Here is a 19,005-nt window from a genome sequence, read left to right on the forward strand (position 1 = left end):
CCCTTATGGAGTCCCCAGCATCCTCTAGGACGTAAGAGAAAGTTATATACATTCATGCACCCAAAGCATAACCTTGTTACAGAGCCAGTGTGGTCAAATATACACAAATTGCACACTAGGGGGGTTATTTAGGTTGAATTGCAGATTCTGTAATCCATTCGCACACATGCTGGGGGTCACCCAATTTAATTGCGATCGCAGCAACTGTGCACGACCCTCTGCCTCCGCAGCCCGGCTGCGAGGGCAGGCGCTGCCATTTTTTCTATTGGAGCGGCTGCATATGACGTCATGCAGCAGCCTCAAAATGCTGCGTTATCCGCCCTCGTTTTCCCCGCACTGCCCCCGCAACGTTCAGTCGTCACCCTCGCCCACCCCGCGAAAGCCTCTACCTGCCAATCAGGCAGAGGCGTTCGCATCGCATTGGCCATGCTGCACACATGCAGGACGGGACCTACGCGTGTGTGCAGCAGCATACAAAGCGCCGCAAATGAGGATATTGCGTTTGCATCACTTAGCAATGCGACCTGAATAACCCCTTATGTTTCTATTTGGGACAGAGGGGGTCATTCCGAGTTGATCGTTCGTTGCCGATTTTCGCAACGGAGCGATTAAGGCTAAAATGCGCATGGTATGCAGTGCGCATGCGCTAAGTAATTTAGCACAAAACTTAGTAGATTTACTCACGTCCGAACGAAGAATTTTCATCGTTGTAGTGGTCGGAGTGTGATTGACAGGAAGTGGGTGTTTCTGGGCGGAAACTGGCCGTTTTCTGGGAGTGTAGGGAAAAACGCGGGAGTGTCTGGAGAAACGGGGGAGTGGCTGGCCGAACGCAGGGCGTGTTTGTGACGTCAAACCAGGAACGAAACGGCCTGAGCTGATTGCAATCTGTGAGTAGGTCTGGAGCTACTCAGAAACTGCTAAGAATTTTCTATTCGCAATTCTGCTAATCTTTCGTTCGCTATTCTGCTAAGCGAAGATACACTCCCAGGGGGCGGCAGCCTAGCGTGTGCAATGCTGCTAAAAGCAGCTAGCGAGCGAACAACTCGGAATGACACCCAGAGTACTGTCACCATTCAGCCTCCTAGCAGGCAGCAGTTACTTACCTTGCACGTCTCCAGGAATCTATGTGCGATGTCAGAAGCTGTTACAGGGTTAATGGCTAGCATGCTTAGAAATGTAATGGCAGCAATCCAGAGCAACGGACGCACTGCAGACTTTTATAGCACAATGCTAATATTTTCCTCTCTGACAGGATCAGTCTCGTGTGTCATAGCCATGCAAGGGCGTCAGACACGCCTGTAAATGCATTCATGTGATTGCGGATCTGTAAGGTACAGCTTTATTTAGCAAGTAAAGGGTATTCCCCTTCACACGTCCTCTTAAATTCCTGTCTATTGTGATTTAAGAATCTTTCAAACACGGTAGTACCACGGTTTCATTGTAAGTCAGCACGCATGTACAGGCAACCCATGCAGGTAACCCGCACCAATATGGTGACAATGTACTGTTAGTTACTAGAAGGCTTACGCAATATCTTCAGAATTACCCAGGGTCACTTTGCATTCTAATGTGCTTTGGCATTAACAGTGTGGGCCTCAACTATTGTCAGACCAATATTTTTGGACTTGTTTCAACAATCACATGAAACTCAACACAGGTTTCATACTGACCGTTTCAGACTGCTATGAAATTTGGTATAATAAATGACAGAGCATTTATTTATGGGAACGGGGCGTCGCAGCAAAATTGTACCAATTCACACTACACCAGAAAGTAGGGGTATGTAACGTGATCCCAGCGGCGAGCATACAGACGCCGAGATCCCAGCCGCCAGAATGCCGGCAGGGGGGGCGTGCGCAAAGAAGCCCCTTGCGGGCAGGTTCTATTACCACTCTATGGGTGTCGTGGACACCCACGATTGGGAACAGCCCGTTAGAGGGGACTACGGCTGTCTGCATTGTCAGTGGTCGGGATTCCGGCGTTGGTATCCTGACTTCCGGCAATGTAACCGCATCCCGACAGTAGCATCGGTTAGTACCATTACACTGCACAGCAGCGTCAGTCAGTCCCATTAAAAAAGGTCATGAGTTTTTCACCATTTTTTTTTCATTTTTTGACCTTTTTCATACTTAACGATCCACGTGGACTACAATTGGGAACGGTAATATGTGCAGAGCGCCGCAGGGGCGAGGCACCTTGCCCGAAGCATGGTGAGCGAAGCGAGGGGACACGGTGCACTAATTGAGGTTCCCAGTCACTTTACGAAGAAAACGACCCCAAAAAGGTAAAAAACCTCATGTCGACCTTTTTCCATGTCGACCTAATGCATGTCAACAAAACGTGGTCGACCCAATGTATGTCGCCCTAATGAACCACACCCTTGTCAGTCACCTAATATAAGTTACGCCATAGAAGAGCCCCTTATAGACATTACGCTAGCTAGGTAGAGGAGAGAGAGAGTGAGTGAGTGAGTGAGTGAGTGCGTGCGTGTGTGTGTGTGTGTGTGTGTGTGTGTATATGTGTGAAAAGAATGCCAGATGCATCATGGTTTGGAAAGTGATAAAATGGAGAGTGAAAAAGTACCAACCAATCAGCTCCTAACTGCCATTTTTCAAACACAGTCTGCGACATGGCACTTAGGAGCTGATTGGCTGGCACTTTTTCACCTCTCCATTTTATCACTTTCCAAGCGACGATGCATCTAGACCAGGCATGTCCAAATTGCGGACCTCCAGATGTTGTGAAACTACATATCCCAGCATGCCCTGACACAGTTTTGCTGTCAGAAAATGCTAAAGCTGTGTCAGGGCATGCTGGGATGTGTAGTTTCTCAACAGCTGGAGGGCCGCAGTTTGGACATGCTTGATCTAGACTATGTGTGTGTAAAGAGAGCCAGGAGGGGGTGGGCAGCTGCAGTGCTGGTGGTTGCGGCAATTGCGGGAGTAGGGGCCAGGCATACCTCATCGCTGCCAGCGCTGAAGCTAGCGGCGTTGGTCTTGGTCCCGCGGGTTCTGCCGGCAGTACTGCACCCACAGTGCTTTTGTGTTGTGTGCCAGGCACCGCTGGCCCATAGGTAGTTACGGCCCTGATAAACGCTGCCATGGGTGTAAAGAAAACCCCCAATTCTAGGCCGATATTTTCAATGGTTTTGAGTATATACTGTATACCTTGAAAGCTGCAATTTTTTCACAAAAAAATTGCTAGTAACTTTTTTTTAAATTGCACTTGCAGCTCACCTAATTGAGCTAGAGAGTTGGGGAAGGTCTTATTCTAAATCTATTTTTATGGGCTTTCGTGTGATATAATACACAGCAGCATGTTTCCATAAAAAGTGAAAATTTGAACTTTCAAAAACTTTCAAAAACAAAATCTAATAATCAACATTTTTGAACATAAATAAATAAATTTGTTGATGCTGTTTAATAAATCCACAAAGTTTTATTTTGCAATCATGATGGCTCATATGCTGTAAGAGTTTTCATTTTTTGAGTGATTGATGAAAATTAAAAAAAAAAAAAAATCAAAATATTTTTTCCAGTTTTAGATGACTGAACCTTGTGTGTTTGGGCTCTATGTGTATGGGTGCCCAAATACAATTGAATTGTGACAGTTGTTTGGGCAGTCCTGTTTAGACGGGATTTTTAGACGCCCAAAACAATTGAATCGGCCCCTGTGTGCGGACTGTACAGTGGGGATGTAATTAGCATAAGTAATAAATGGCTCCTCTTACTCCACTCCCCCCCCTACAGCACTCAGCTATTTATGGGATATGCAAAGATATCACCTTTTTAGGAAACTAAATAAATCAAAATAAAATCAGTTACTCGTTGGTGAACTGCCAAAAATCTCGACAACCTCAACAGCTTTTTCAAGCTTTTTGGGGTCAATTCAATTCAGTGACAGTTTGTCTTCAAATTCCTGACTTTTCACACTCCCGTGCATCACGGGAATTCAATTGTCAGGAGTGTGTTTTTTTTAGTCTGCAATTCAATTCAGAGAGAGAGAGATATTGTAATTAGTTTGACTTAAATATGCAAGTCGGCGAAGGGACAGGGAGGAGACTTATTTTCCCACCTTGTACTCCCAGGAATGCAATGTTATATAAGACAAGATTTTGGAGAAGAAGCCACAACCATTTTGGTACTGACATGAAAGGAATGGTAGCAGCAGTGGGAAGCAGTACAATGTTCTGTGAAAGTGTGGAAAAACATCAATCATCGCTTTATAATGTGACTTAATTGTCTTTGGCACCAGTAGGCTAAGCTTGCTGGCACTGTGTGACAGCCAAAGGCAGGGAATCTCTAATTATCACACGCAACTGGGATTGGTTTAGGGTGGCTAGCTTGGCATCATCAATATGGAAGTGTAATGGTTGAAAATCTTGGGCAATTGACTTTAGCCATGTTTTCTTTGGCATATCACTTACTATTTTCCATTCCTCCGGGCATGTGTTAGAGTATTTAGGCACTGGTATGGTATTCTTTTAGGCTCCATTCTGCAGACATGTCCAAACCACTTTCAATGCTGTCTTCTAATATACGATTCAACTGGGGGTTGGTCTTTGTATAGATTTTGGATGTTTTAATTTCTCCGGTCTGTTAGTTTTACTTGTATATTTCGTAAGCACCTCATTTGGGAACGTTCCAGCTTTGTTAGGTCATTTTTAAGTATTGCCATTATTCTGAACCATAAAGTAATATTGTTCTAACTGATGCGTTGAATACCCTAATTTTTGTGGCAATGGTAATGTCCTGTTGGCCCCAGAGGCCTTTTTTCAGAGATGCAAAGGCAGCTGTGGCACAACCTATGTGACTCGTGATGTCACTTGTAGCGGCTATCTGTTGACCATTGATAGTTGAACCCAGGTATTTAAAGGTATCCACTTGTTCAGCGGTAGTATGGAGGGGAGGGTGTGTACAGTGAAGTAGTGTAGTGTGCGCATGGGGAAGGTGTAGGGTAGCTGCAGTAGTGTTTGCGGGGAGGGGGATGCAGGGTGAGAGGTAGTGTACTGTGTGTGGGGAGGGGAGTGTTAGTTGAGAGGTAGGCATGCACAGGTCAAACGTGGATATTTCACTATGCAAATGGGTATACACCCAACTCCAAATTACTTCCACAGTTACAAAAATACTGACATGCAGTGAATTTGTCCATGCATATGTGTTTGCCCTTTTCACGTTGGGAATTGCCCCTGTGCAAATGTCTTATGTTCTCATATAGTAAATACAGAGGTCTCTGTGCACCGTTACTAATATGGTAGCGTGAACTGCTGATCAACCGATTGTCCGGCCTAGTGTACTGGGTGTGGGGAGGGGGGTGCAGGGTAGTGACGGTACGCTGCGGCACAAAACACATTGCGTCCTTTTCAAACTCCACTCAGGTTCATGCTGTCCTCCCTCTTCAGATAAAATACTCTACTGCAGCAAGATATGTTAGTTGAAACAACTAACAATGGGGGAGGGACAAACCACTTGCTAAACTAGCCAGTGGGAATATAAACAAGTTGGATTGAAAAATGAGACCTATTTACAGCATTTCTAATAGCTTAGTATTAAATTAAAAACAAAAATTTGTAAACGCTCACCCCTTTGGGGATGAGAGAAAAAAATGGAGAGAGATTTAGAATAAAATTGTCAGGAATTAGAACTCTCACCACAACCGACATTTAATTGAATTGGTCTGGCCCTTATAAGCTATATAGAAAACAATTGTCAGGAATTGTAAAAACATCTCCAACTAAAATCCAACATCTCCAACTAAAGAGCAACATCTCCAAGAATTGAATTAGTGGGAATTTGTTTTGGCGACAAAAGTTCTCAAAACTACTGGAAATGGCAACATCCCACCGAACTGAATTGAGCCCATTAGTAGGTTTGAATCCCATGCTATAAACAACCAATGGCATCTTTATAACTATAAATGGCTTATAAAACCAGTAACCTTAGGCTCCCCTATCTGAATTTTAGACTGTGCTGCAGCACCACCTCTGTAACAGCCACTGGCAAGGGAGTCCAGGAACAGAGCATGTTGTACCTAATGGTATGGGTCACGCTGGAGGGTATGAGAGAGCCTTTCTCACGCTACCAAGTAGACCTAGCAGCAGAGTTCTGCAGTTGCAGCAATCCCTCTCACCCTGCAAGACTCCCAGTGACTGTACTGATCCCCCCCACCCCCTGCCTGGGATGGGGGAACACAGGGAGACTGTGCACGCTGGCTGGGGGGACGGGGGAACACAGGGGGACTGTGCGCACTGGCTGGGACACCAGGAGAAGAGGGGGCGGGGGAACACAGAGCACTGTGTGCTGGCAGCGGGGACACCGTGAGATACCAGGGTCAAAGGGATACGGGGGAAACAGGGGTCTGTGCATCTGAATAACTCACTGTGACAGGGTATGTAGGGCTGCGGTGCCCTCCTAATTGTGGTGCCGTGCCCGCACCTTAAGCAGCCTCGTACCAGTTCCAGAGTTAATGGTAGGGACGGCCCTAAAATACAAAGCCTAAAGCAGATACTTATGACACAGAACATGTGTCATAAGTATCTTCTTTGCATTATTTTAATCATTAATGACAGGGGAGGCACTGCTTCCCCTGCCTCCCCTGACTGCACGTCCCTGTGGCCTACATCACAAAACATACCCAGAAAGACTAAAAAAATCTCAATACAGTATGTATAGTTTGGAGCTGAGAAGGGAAAAGGAGGACATGACAGAAACTTTCAAATATATGAAGAGTTTTAACAAAGTCCAGGAGGGAGACATGATATCTCCTGTGCTGCTCCCAACCTCCAACGCCCTCTCACACAATCATATAACCTACCAGCCTTTAAAACTCCCATCTCCAATACAGCTTACTGCCCCATCCAACACTTCTGCTCCCCTCTTTAGGTCTGCCTACAGTTCCCCTACAATGTAAGGTCTCACGCGCAGGGCCTCAGTGTGTCATTTTATAAGCTGGGGATGTGATTAATAATAAAATGCATATTTGTAACCAATTGGTCCAATATATCTAAATGATTTACTAAGGGGTATATTCAATTGAGGTCGGATCCATCCCGACATGCATTTGTCGGAATGGATCTGAAAAGGGCTATTCAATGCCCATCTCAAGTCGACTTTAAAAAAGTTAAATTGAGAGGAGAGACCGGAGAGGGGGGAGACCAGCGGGCAGACAGGGGACAGCAGCGCTGCAGGAGGATGTGGCACAACCACCAGACCTCACGGCAGCGTCCACCCGGCTCCAGCAAGCGGGACCTCACTTGCTGGAGCCGGGTGGACACTGCCGTAAGCGGCGGCTGTGCCACATCCTCCTTCAGCGCTGTGCTGTATCGCTGCTGCCCCCGTCTGCCCACAGCTCTCCTCCTCTCAGGTCCCTCATCTCAGTCCGACTTTTTTTTTTTTTTTTTCTTTTAAGTCGGACTGAGATGGTCGGAAACGGGGCCAAAACCTGTCGAATTTGGCCCCGTTTCCCTCCATCAGCTATACTGCCGATTCACGTACTATTCGACAAGCCGAATTCCCCGACTTGTCAACTAAAACAGCAGGGGACTGAATAGGTCGGAACCCCTTCCAACCTGAAAAGTCGAAAACTGACGTCTTTTCGACAAGACGGCAGTTTCGACCTTAATTGAATATACCCCATAATGTACAGTTCTCGATAGCCCCATTGGCAAAATATGAAACATAGACAGCAGTATGACAGTACCGATAACTGTACTTGAGGAATGTAGGATTCAGGGGGGAAACGTAACTCCAGGAGTGGCAGAGAATGTAAAACGGGGCCTTCAGGGAAAGAAAGACCCACCTCGCATACACCCCATCCTGCCTCCTCTGAAGACGCTTTGTGAGGACGTAGGAATGTTTGTGACCTGCCCGCCAGCCTGGTTTTTTTTTTAAGCTTTCAACGTTCTGACTCAGCTAGTATTTATATAAGTGGATACAGACAAAGGCTGAGAAAATACAGAACAGATGTAATTATCAATTTTGCCGTTAACTGGAAACACTCCCCCTCTACCTACTTATCATCTGTGTTTAATATATAATATAACCCAGCATGCCCTTCCTTTTTCTACGAGAGAGCCAAGCAAGGGTACAGATTACAGCTGAAAGCCATCACTCCGGGCTTGGACCAAGTTTTAACCAATTACAGACTATACTAGTCTTTATGTAATACAATCCTTACAACTTTGTGAGGCGTGAAATCAGTTATATCCGTGTTTCCCAGGAACAGGAATTTTACTAACCTTTCCACTGTTATATTATGTATCTCAAGGTAATTCATAGAGGACATGACGGGGTATATATATATGTATATATATAAAAATTAAACCTTACTCTTGGCTCCAAACACTGGTGGAACAACAAGGCCTCGACACTACTAAATGTTCATCGCCAGCCCCGACTGTCATATGTATGGCAGTAAAGCTCCGTTAAATAGCAAGAACCTTTTAGTCATGGATCCAGTAATGATTTGTAGAAGGGCAGCTAAGTAAAATATCCATCTGATTTTCAAACTGCTCCGGACGGCTGCCAGTTACACAGACTCACAATATGTCATTTGAAGGCACAGGGAAATGGAGGAAGGGGGTGTACTTTATATTACACAGAAGATCGTTCAGAGAAGTGTTCCAAAGCTTCTCTCCTCATTACATCATCTGTTCAGCAGCCTATGATACTGAACAGAATTATGGGGCAGATGTATTTATTCTCGTTTTGATAGCATGGTTGTTTGCCCTGTTGAATGGGATGGAAATCTGGAAAATGCGGAGCCCCTGGTACTGGATGAATTGTCCGTTAGACGGTGCTTTGCCAGTTCTAAATCAGGTAAGGCCCCCGGTCTAGATAGGATCCCAGGAAATGTAATTAAGACATGTTCTGAGCAGTTGGCTGGGATTTTTACTATGATTTTTAATCTTTCCCTTGCCACTTGTTGTGTGCCTAAGTGTTTTAAGTCATCTATTATTGTCCCGGTTCCCAAAAATGGTAAGGCCTGTGAGGCAAACGATTACCGACCAATTGCTCTGACATCTCTTATAATGAAGGCCTTTGAAGGATTGGTTATGGGATATATAAAGAAAAATATCCCAGCTAATCTGGATCCTTTTCAGTTTGCATACAAAGCAAATAGGTCGACGGATGATGCTGCTATTACTTTGGTCCACTGTGTGGCTACCCATCTAGAATCCACAAGTTCTTCGGCGAGAATCTTGTTCGTGGATTACAGTTCAGCGTTTAATACGGTAAACCCAACATCGTTAGTGTGTAAACTATCTCAGTTAGGATTAAATCATTTTGTATGTAGATGGATCTTGGACTTTCTGACAAATAGGCCCCAATCTGTTAGATTGCATAATTCTCTATCTAGCGAGCTTGTAATTAGTACAGGGGTGCCCCAGGGTTGTGTACTGAGTCCCCTGCTGTACTCCTTGTTTACTTACGATTGCATTTCTAAATCGGAGTCAGTTCACATTATGAAATTTGCCGATGATATTGCAGTTGTAGGTTTAGTTAGTAAGGACGATGAGTTAGAATATAGATCTGAGGTCGCTAGGTTAGAGGCTTGGAGTAAAACTAATCACTTAATTTTAAATGTAAAAAAAAACTAAAGAAATGATTGCAGATTTTAGGAAATCGCATAAGCAGCCCTTTTGTCCTATAGCTGTAAATAACCAGGAAGTGGAGACGGTTGAGTCCTTTAAATTCCTGGGTATTAACAGAAGAAGAAAAATGCTTGAAGCATAAAATTATCTATGCAAGCAGAAGTCCCCCAGCCTAGAGGAAAGGTTTTTCTGCTTGGCCTTTTGTATTTATATAGGGACACACCTGTCCAAGAAACACACATTCTCTAAGTTTAGATAAACTGCTTTGTTCTTTTCTCAAAGCCTTTGGGTTCCTAAACTAGCGAAAGATAAGCTTCAGGCCTCAGAAGAAATGAAGTGGAGCGGTTAGTGGAATATCAGCTCTCCTGCACCAACAACACTGATAACGTCGCTCTGCAACTACAGTAATTAGGGATGGACATCGATATTCAATGGTTGAGATGGCTTTCTGATGGTAAACAGCTGAATTCAGTTGTTTAACATTGTAGTCACTATTGCGCGTCTGTGCCAAGATTGTTTTTTTCACTGCAATGCTTTATCATTAAATTCTTTTGACGCAATGGTTAATTACGAGTGCATAGAAGCTTCTAATGTCCATACCTACAACTAATGAATGTTTTAGAGGATCCACATGTATTCCAAAATCCGTCCACTCTGGGCTACTATGGCTCACCTGTATGAAAGGCCAGATATACTGTATCATGGCTAGATGGAGATAGTGCAGTAGCTGTATGCAGGAAGTAACCCAGACAAGGGATAACTGGGCAGGAAGTTTGCAGTGTATCTGAAAATATCTTCCTATACAATCCACTTTCCATCTCAAATATCTTCAGTTCCCATAGACAACTAGACTATCCGGTGTAGTGATCCTTTAAGACACACAATGGGATCACAAATAGTGCAGATGGCGATAACGCATATGAAGCATAATGAGAGATCATAGCAAAACTGTCTTGGTGGGTCCCCCATAAAAACCTACCTGTATATGGACTATCTATTGTGCTTGACTTTAAAAACTTCTCTTTCTGTTAAGTCCATGTCCACATGGAGAAATAACCATCCTAATCTGGAGGATGACAAAACATATGGGGAAAGGACATCCATCTGCTTTCAAGAGATCAGGATTTCAGATAATTTGATACAAAGGACACTGGCATGACATGGCTATAGGGTAAACAATATATTCAAAGCAAGGTGGACCTTTGACCAGTTCTGAAAGCTGGAAATCTATAGCTGGTTCCTCTAGGAGTAGGGGAGGCAATAGTTTTGTTGCAGGAGACGTGAATCCTACTCTTACCATGTGACTACTTGTGATACGTGATCTTTTATGGCAGAAAAACTATTATGTAAGCAGCAAGCATAGCCTACTAACAATGGAAGGAAATCAATTGTCCGTGCAACCGGCAGCCAGTAGATGGTGCCCAACAGAGCTTTTGAATTGTTTATCCATTCAGGCGTGATCAGCTGCCTGCACCGCCATTTCTGCTCTATACCCAGAGGTAGCGAGCTGAAATGTGCGAAAAGTGACACCAGCACCCATTACTTTGGTCCTGGTGGCTCCATGGTCCTCCACCATCTACATTCCACCCCCTCCTGGTACTCACACACTGTGTCTGTTGGACAGCATTCCTCCCTTCCTCAGGTCCCATCTGCTTCATTTTCCGGCACGGCATATGTGATGTCATGCAGTCACTGCAGCTGAAGAAGAGCCATAAGGAGGAGCAGGCTCTGCATCTTGCAGACAAGATGAGAGGGGGCTGAAGTGACAAGAGAGGTGGGGAAGCTGCTGGAGTTATACAGGGCATGGAGCTGCTGGAGGGACACAGGCGGTGAGTTGCTGTAGGTGGTGGGGTAAATGAGTTTCACCACCTCTCTAGGACCACTTTAAGCCCTGGTGTCACCCTTTACATATTCAATTATCTAACAAGCCACTCATCTGTACTTATCGTCACAATTAGCTAGCCCCTTACCTTCACCGTGGAGGGAGTCATGTGCACTGAACTAATATACCGAAAGGGCAACCTCCCTACTGAGTAGAGACCAGTCCCCAGTCCCTGATGCACTGTGACTAGTATTAACTGCTCATTCTAAAACGATAGTTTGCATTATCAAGAATACTGACCAGCAATACAGCTGCTTTCAAAGTGTGCAGTTGACAGAAGCTCTTTCGCCTCACAATTGGACTCTTTCGCAGCGGGTCTGGTGAGATAACGTAAATGATTTTGTAAAAATAGACCAAAAAAAAAGAAGAAGTGATTTTCAGGAATGCTAAAGGCCCATACACACTGGGTGATTTTGAGCTGAAATCAGCTCGCTTTTGGTGTTTTGAGCTGCTTTCAGCTCAAAGCCACCCAGTGTGTATGGCCAAACGATGAGCAGTGAGCACTGATGTGCGCGCTCCCGCTTCATCGCTGGCGGCCGCAGTTCATCTACTGGTATTACCAGTAGATGAACGGCGGGGAGAGCGGCTTTCCATAGCGTCCTGCTATGGAGGGCCGCTCACCCCTGCTGACATCACTGGGCAGCGGGGAAAAGCACTCTGTGTATGCACTGAGCGCTTTTCAGCCCAACGATGTCAGCGATCACTGCTGTGTATACACGCTGGGCAAAAACGCCCAGTGTGTATGCACCTTAAATCGACAATGTAACCATGCATTCCAAGCTTACTCTAACCTTTATAAGGATAACATAAATACAAACATGACAATCTGCAATGATTATAACAGTATGTAGCCTTGGGCTTGATCACGCATGTGTGCTGGGAAAATGGGAAAAAACACTTGAAAACTAGAAAGCCCCTTAGGCAAGTTTTCGTTATGCATTTTCATGGCTTCTGCATTTGCAGATACAAACTCTTGAACAGTTAACATAGGTCGTGCCACCACGTTCTACAATAAGCATGGCATAAATATTTTGTCACGCAACGGTGGGGTGGTGGCCATAAAAAAAAAAAATAGGATTTTAATTACCTACCGGTAAATCCTTTTCTCGTAGTCTGTAGTGTAGAGGATACCGTGGTTCCAAGACGGATCCACTAGGAGCCATGGGCACTTTATTTGATAGTGTGGGCTGGCTGATCCCTTTATGCCCCTCCTACCAGATTCAGTCTAGGAAACTGTGCCCGATGAAACGTACATACTTTGAGAGAAGGATAGATAAGTATAGTGGTGAGATTCCGAACCAGCACACGCAAACAAGAAGAAAGCCATGCTAACCAAACTTGAAACAGGAACAGCAACAGCTGAACCAAACAACAATACTTAACCAAGTGTCAGTGCAGGAAGAACAAAGCACCAGGCGGACGCCCAGTATCCTCTACGGACTACAAGAAAAGGATTTACCGGTAGGTAATTAAAAACCTATTTTCTCCTGCGTCCTAGAGGATACTGGGGTTCCATTTAGTACAATGGGGAAGTACCAAAGCTCCCAAACCGGGTGGGAGAGTGCTGAGGTTCTTGCAGAACTGATTGACCAAACTGAAGGTCCACAGAGGCTAAAGTATCGAACTTGTAAAACTTACCAAACGTGTTCGAACCAGACCAAGTAGCTGCTCGGCAGAGCTGTAAAGCCGAGACACCCCGGGCAGCCGCCCAGGAAGAGCCCACCGACCTAGTAGAGTGGGCATGTACAGATTTTGGAACCAGCAAGCCTGCTGTGGAATAAGCATGCTGGATAGTGAGCCTGATCCAGCGTGCAATTGTCTGCTTTGAAGCAGGACACCCAATTTTATTGGGATCATAGAGAACGAACAGAAAGTCGGATTTCCTGTGACAAGCTGTCCTCTTTACGTATACATTCAAAGACCTCACAACAGCCAAAGACTTTGAAGTAGCAGAGGTGTCGGTAACAACCGGAACCACAATAGGTTGGTTAATGTAAAACGCAGACACCACTTTAGAAAGAAATTGCTGACGAGTTCGGAGTTCAGCTCTATCCTCATGGAAAAGTAAATAGGGGCTTTTGTGAGACAAAGCCCCCAGTTCCGACACACGTCTTGCTGAAGCCAAGGCCAACAGTGTTACGGTTTTCCACGTAAGAAATTTTACGTCCACCTCCTGTAACGGTTCAAACCAGTCCGATTGGAGGAACTGCAGCACCAAACTGAGATCCCAAGGTGCCCTGGAAAACACAAAGGGAGGTTGGATGTGCAGAACCCCTTTCAAGAACATCTGGACCTTAAGGAGAGAAGCCAATTGTTTTAGAAAGAAAATGAACAAGGTCGAAATCTGGACTTTTATGGAGCCCAGACGTAGGCCCACATCCACACCTGTCTGCAGAAAAGCAGGAAACGTCCCAGATGAAATGCCACCGCAGAAAATTGTCTGCTCTCACACCAAGAGACGTATTTCTTCCAAATACGGTGGTAATGTTTGGACGTTACCCCCTTCCTGGCTTGGATCATAGTCAGGATAACTTTGTTAGGGATCCCTCTTCTGGCTAGAATCAGCCGTTCAACTTCTCTGCCGTCAAACGTAGCCGCGTTAAGTCCTGATAGATGAACGGGCCCTGTTGCAGAAGATCCTCGCGAAGAGGTAGAGGCCACGGATCTTCGAGGAGCATCTCCAGAAGGTCCAGGTACCAGGCCCTTCCCTTCTTGGCCAGTCCGGAGCAATGAGTATTGCTTGAACCTTTTCCCTTTTTATTCTTTTCAGAATTCTTGGGATCAGAGGAAACACGTACACCATCTGATAGACCCATGGAGTCGTCAGAGCGTCTACCGCTACCGCCTGTGGGTCTCTTGACCTGCAACAATACCGCTTGAGCTTCTTGTTAAGACAAGAGACCATCATGTCAATTTGTGGATATCCCCATCGACGTGTCAAGCACCTGAACACTTCCAGGTGAAGGCTCCACTCTGCTTCCCAGTTATCGACTCCCGGAATGAAGACCGTTGACAACGCTACAGCATTTTTTACTGCCCAGAGCAGGGCTGGCCAAACCAGTCCTCGAGATCTACCAACAGTTCATGTTTTCCAGGCCTCCTGGAGATCTGTAGAATTGTCAGTTAGGAATGAATGCAGCACATCTTAATTAGTAATGACTACACCTGTGCACCAGCTAGGTGGTCTGGAAAATGTGAACTGTTGGTAGATCTCGAGGACTGGTTTGGCCAGCCCTGGCCCAGAGAATTCTTGACACCTCTGACATCGTTGCTCTGCTTTACGTTCCGCCCTGTCGGTTTATGTACGTCATTGCCGTCACATTGTCCGACTGGACCTGAATGGCCCGATCTTGAAGAAGATACGAGGCCTGAAGAAGGGCGTTGTATATGGCCCTGAGTTCCAGAATGTTGATTGGAAGGATGACTTCCTGACTTGACCATCTTCCTTGAAACTGCACCCACTGGGTGACTTCTCCCCAACCTCTGAGGCTAACAGGATCCAGTTCTGAATTCCGAACCTCGACAAGGTGAGAAGTCTGTAGCCACCACAGAAGGGAGATCCTGGCTTTTGGCGACAGACGGATCCTCTGGTGCACGTGAAGATGCGATCCGGACCATTTGTCTAGCAGATCGAGCTGGAAGGGTCTAGCGTGAAACCTTCCGTATTGAAGCGCCTCATAAGAGGCCACCATTTTCACCAGAAGGCGAATGTATAGATGCACCGATATCCGGGTTGGCTTCAGGACATCCCGAAACATTGAATGGATTACCAATGCCTTTTCCAACAGAAGGTACACCTTTTGCGACTGTGTCCAGTATCAATTCCAGGAATGGGAGCCTCCGTTGTTGGCTCTAGGTGAGATTTTGGAAGGTTCAGAATCCACCCGTGATCCTGGTAGACAAATGGTCCGGATCGCATCTTCACGTGCACCAGAGGATCCGTCTGTCGCCAAAAGCCAGGATCTCCCTTCTGTGGTGGCTACAGACTTCTCACCTTGTCGAGGTTCGGAATTCAGAACTGGATCCTGTTTGGTTGAGAGACCAATGCTGTCCAGCAACCTCTCCCTAGACGGCGCCTTTATCAGATGATCGTCCAGGTACGGAATTATACTCACTCCCTGTTTGCGGAGTATAAACATCATCTCTGCCATTACTTTGGTGAACACCCTCGGTGCCGAGAAGAGACCAAATGGCAGGGCCTGGAACTGGTAGTGATAGTCCTGCAGTGCAAACCGCAGATAAGCCTGAAGAGGTGGCCAGATTGGAATATGAAGGTATGCATCCTTGATATCCAGACACACTAGGAATTCCCCTTCCTGCAGACCTGAGATCACCGCTCTCAGAGACTCCATCTTGAACTTGAATGCTCTTAAGAACGGGTTCAGAGACTTGAGGTTCAGAATCGGCCGTGCCGAACCGTCCGGTTTTGGTACTACAAACAAGTTGGAATAGTACCCCTTGTTGTGCAGATGAGGTGGAACTGGAGCAATGACTTGAGTCTCTACCAGTTGTTGGATGGCCTGCTGTAAAGTTAAACTTGCCTCTTATGAAACTGGTAAGCCTGATTTGAAGAATCTGTGAGGTGGGAGCTCTTGGAACTCCAGTCTGTAGCCCTGGGAAATAAGATCTATGACCCAGGGAGCCTGGCACGAACTTGACCAGATGTGACTAAAGAATTTTACTCAGACTCCCACCTGATAGCCCGCCAGGCATCGCGGTCCACCACCATGCTGAAGGCTTTGAGGAAGCAGAGCCTGAGCTCTTTTCCTGAGCACCTGCAGTTGCTGGTTTGCGTGGTTTATTTCTTGCGCCTCTGGAGGCCGTAGAAGCACCCCTGGATTTGCCCTTAAACTTGCCCTTAAGTCTGAAAGGACTGTAAATTTGAAGTTGAATAAACTTTCCTGGCTGGGGGAGCTGCGGAAGGACGATACATATACTTACCCGCAGTAGCTTTGGAGATTCATTTGTCTAGTTCAGTCCTGGCCAACCTGTGGCTCTCCAGCTGTTGTAAAACTACAAGTCCCATCATACTTTGCCACAGTTTTGCTATTAGGGAATGCTAAAACTGTGGCAAGGCATGCTGGGATGTGTAGTTTCACCACATCTGGAGAGCCACAGGTTGGCCAGGCCTGGTCTAGTTCATCTCCAAACAAGGCCTCTCCTGTGAATGGTAGGCCTTCCACGCCTTTCGTGGAGTCCGCATCAGCAGTCCACTGACGTAGCCATAAGTTCCTGCGTGCCGACATTGCCATAGCGGTGGTGCGTGCATTAAGCAAACCTATCTCTTTTATGGCTTCCACCATAAAGTTCGCAGAGTCCTGTATATGCTGCAGGAGTAAAACAACATCCCCCCTAGACAAGGAATCTAACCACTCAATTAGGTTACCTGACCATTTAGCAATGACTTTTGTGATCCATGCACATGCAATAGTGGGTCTCTGGGCCACCCTAGCAGCTGTGTGCAATGATTTGAGTGTAGTCTCAATTTTACTATCAGCCGTGTCTTTTAGGGAGGCTGCACCAGGGACAGGCAATACAATTTTTTGTGACAGCCTAGAGATTGATGCGTCCACTATCTGTGGATTTTCCCATTTTTTCCTATCCTCCAGAGGAAAAGGAAATGAGAGCAACCTTTTAGGGATTTGAAATTTCTTATCAGGATTAACCCACAGTTCTTCAAAGAGGGTATTCAATTCCTTTGACGCAGGAAAAGTGACTCAGTACTTCTTTTTTGCATTAAAATAAAATTCCTCACACTCCTCTTGACGCCTTATCAGGAATTTGCAGAACATCTCTGATAGCCTCTATAAGAGCCTCTATTCCCTGTGACAGAGTAGCACCCCCTCCTCCAAATCCACCTCGTCCTCCTCCATGTCTGACCCGTCAGAGTGCAGGATATGGGCCAAAGATCGTTTTTGCGGACAAATGGGAGGGGATTGAGACGCTGGTTTGGGGATGGAGTCTCTATTCATAAACCCATCCACAGTCTGTCTTAAGTATTGCGTCTCTTTCTCATTGCGGGGTAATTTCGTAGAAATATTGGCGATCATTCCTTTAATGGAATTAACCCACTCCGGTTCAGCCCGCTATTCTGGGAAGGTGCAATGCCCTGAGTATCCAGTAGTGAGCCCCCTGGTGAAGAGGAACATTCCGCTGTACAAGAAACACACTCTTTGCCTGACATAGTGTAAATGTGACAACACACACACAGGAAAAATAGGATTTTAATTACCTGCCGGTAAATCCATTTCTAGTAGTCCGTAGAGGATGCTGGGGTCCACATTAGTACCATGGGAGTAACCTCTGCAGGATAACGAAGCGCTGGGCGAGTGCTCAGCATCCTCTACGGGCTACGAGAAAAGGATTTACCGGTAGGTAATTAAAATCCTATTTTCTCTTGCATCCTAGAGGATGCTGGGGTCCAAATTAGTACCATGGGGATGTACCAAAGCTCCCAGAATGGGAGAGCGTGGAGGCCCCTGCAGAACAGATTGACCAAACTTGAGGTCCTCAGAGGCCAAAGTATCGAACTTGTAGGACTTAGCAAACGTGTTTGACCCTGACCAAGTTGCTGCTTGGCAAAGCTGTAAAGCCGAGACACCCCTGGCAGCCGCCCAGGAAGAACCCACCTTACGAGTAGAGTGGGCCTTAACAGAATTTGGACACGGCAAGCCTGCCGTAGAATACGCATGCTGGATAGTGACTGATCCAGCGAGAGATCGTCTGCTTAGAAGCAGGACACCCAAATCTTTGGGATCATACAGGACAAACAGAGAGTCCGATTTTCTGAGATGAGCAGTCCTCTTTACATAGATTTTCAGAGCCCTTACAACATCCAAGGACTTTGAAGAAATTGAGGAGTCAGTAGCAACTGGCACCACCATAGGTTGATTGATATGAAATGCTGACACAACCTTAGGAAGGAACTGGTGACGTGTCCGGAGCTCAGCCCTATCTTCATGGAAAATCAAGTAGGGGCTCTTACAAGACAAAGCCCCCAACTCCGACACACGTCTAGCAGAAGCTAAGGCCAACAAAGTGACAGCCTTCCACGTGAGAAACTTAAGCTCAACCTCCGGTAAAGGCTCGAACCAATCTGATTGGAGGAACTGTAACACCACTTTAAGATCCCAGGGTGCCGTAGGCGGCACAAAGGGAGGTTGGATGTGCAGAACCCCTTTCAAGAAAGTCTGAACCTCAGGGAGGGAAGCCAGTTGTTTCTGGAAGAAAACGGATAGGGCCGAAATCTGGACATTTACGGATCCCAACCTCAGGCCCATATACACACACCTGCTTGCAGGAAGAGGAGAAACCGTCCCAGTTGAAACTCTACCGTAAGAAACTTCTTCGATTCACACCAAAACACATTTTTTCCAAATGCGATGGTAATATTTAGACGTTACTCCTTTCCTAGCCTGTATCAGGGTAGGAATACCCTTGTTCGGAATACCTTTCCGGGCTAAGATCTGGCGTTCAACTTCCATGCCGTCAAACGTAGCCGTGGTAAGTCTTGATAAGCGAACAGCCCCTG

The 19,005-nt window shown here is 46.0% G+C and overlaps 1 protein-coding gene across 2 annotated transcripts in view; it reads right to left on the reverse strand.

Annotated features, from left to right (window-relative positions):
* Window positions 1-19,005, reverse strand: part of SNX18 (sorting nexin 18) — a 54,044-nt gene that overhangs the window by 17,283 nt on the left and 17,756 nt on the right. The window contains exon 2 of one of the 2 annotated variants that reach the window (XM_063961947.1): window positions 11,715-11,791. The exons of the other annotated variant lie outside the window; for it this stretch is intronic. Within the exon in view, the coding sequence (XP_063818017.1) occupies window positions 11,715-11,791 (77 nt within the window). The remainder of the gene's footprint in view (window positions 1-11,714; window positions 11,792-19,005) is intronic. 2 annotated transcript variants of the gene reach the window in all.

This window comes from Pseudophryne corroboree, chromosome 1 (genome assembly GCF_028390025.1).
Source record: "Pseudophryne corroboree isolate aPseCor3 chromosome 1, aPseCor3.hap2, whole genome shotgun sequence".
In the NCBI taxonomy this organism is placed as follows: Eukaryota; Metazoa; Chordata; class Amphibia; order Anura; family Myobatrachidae; genus Pseudophryne; species Pseudophryne corroboree.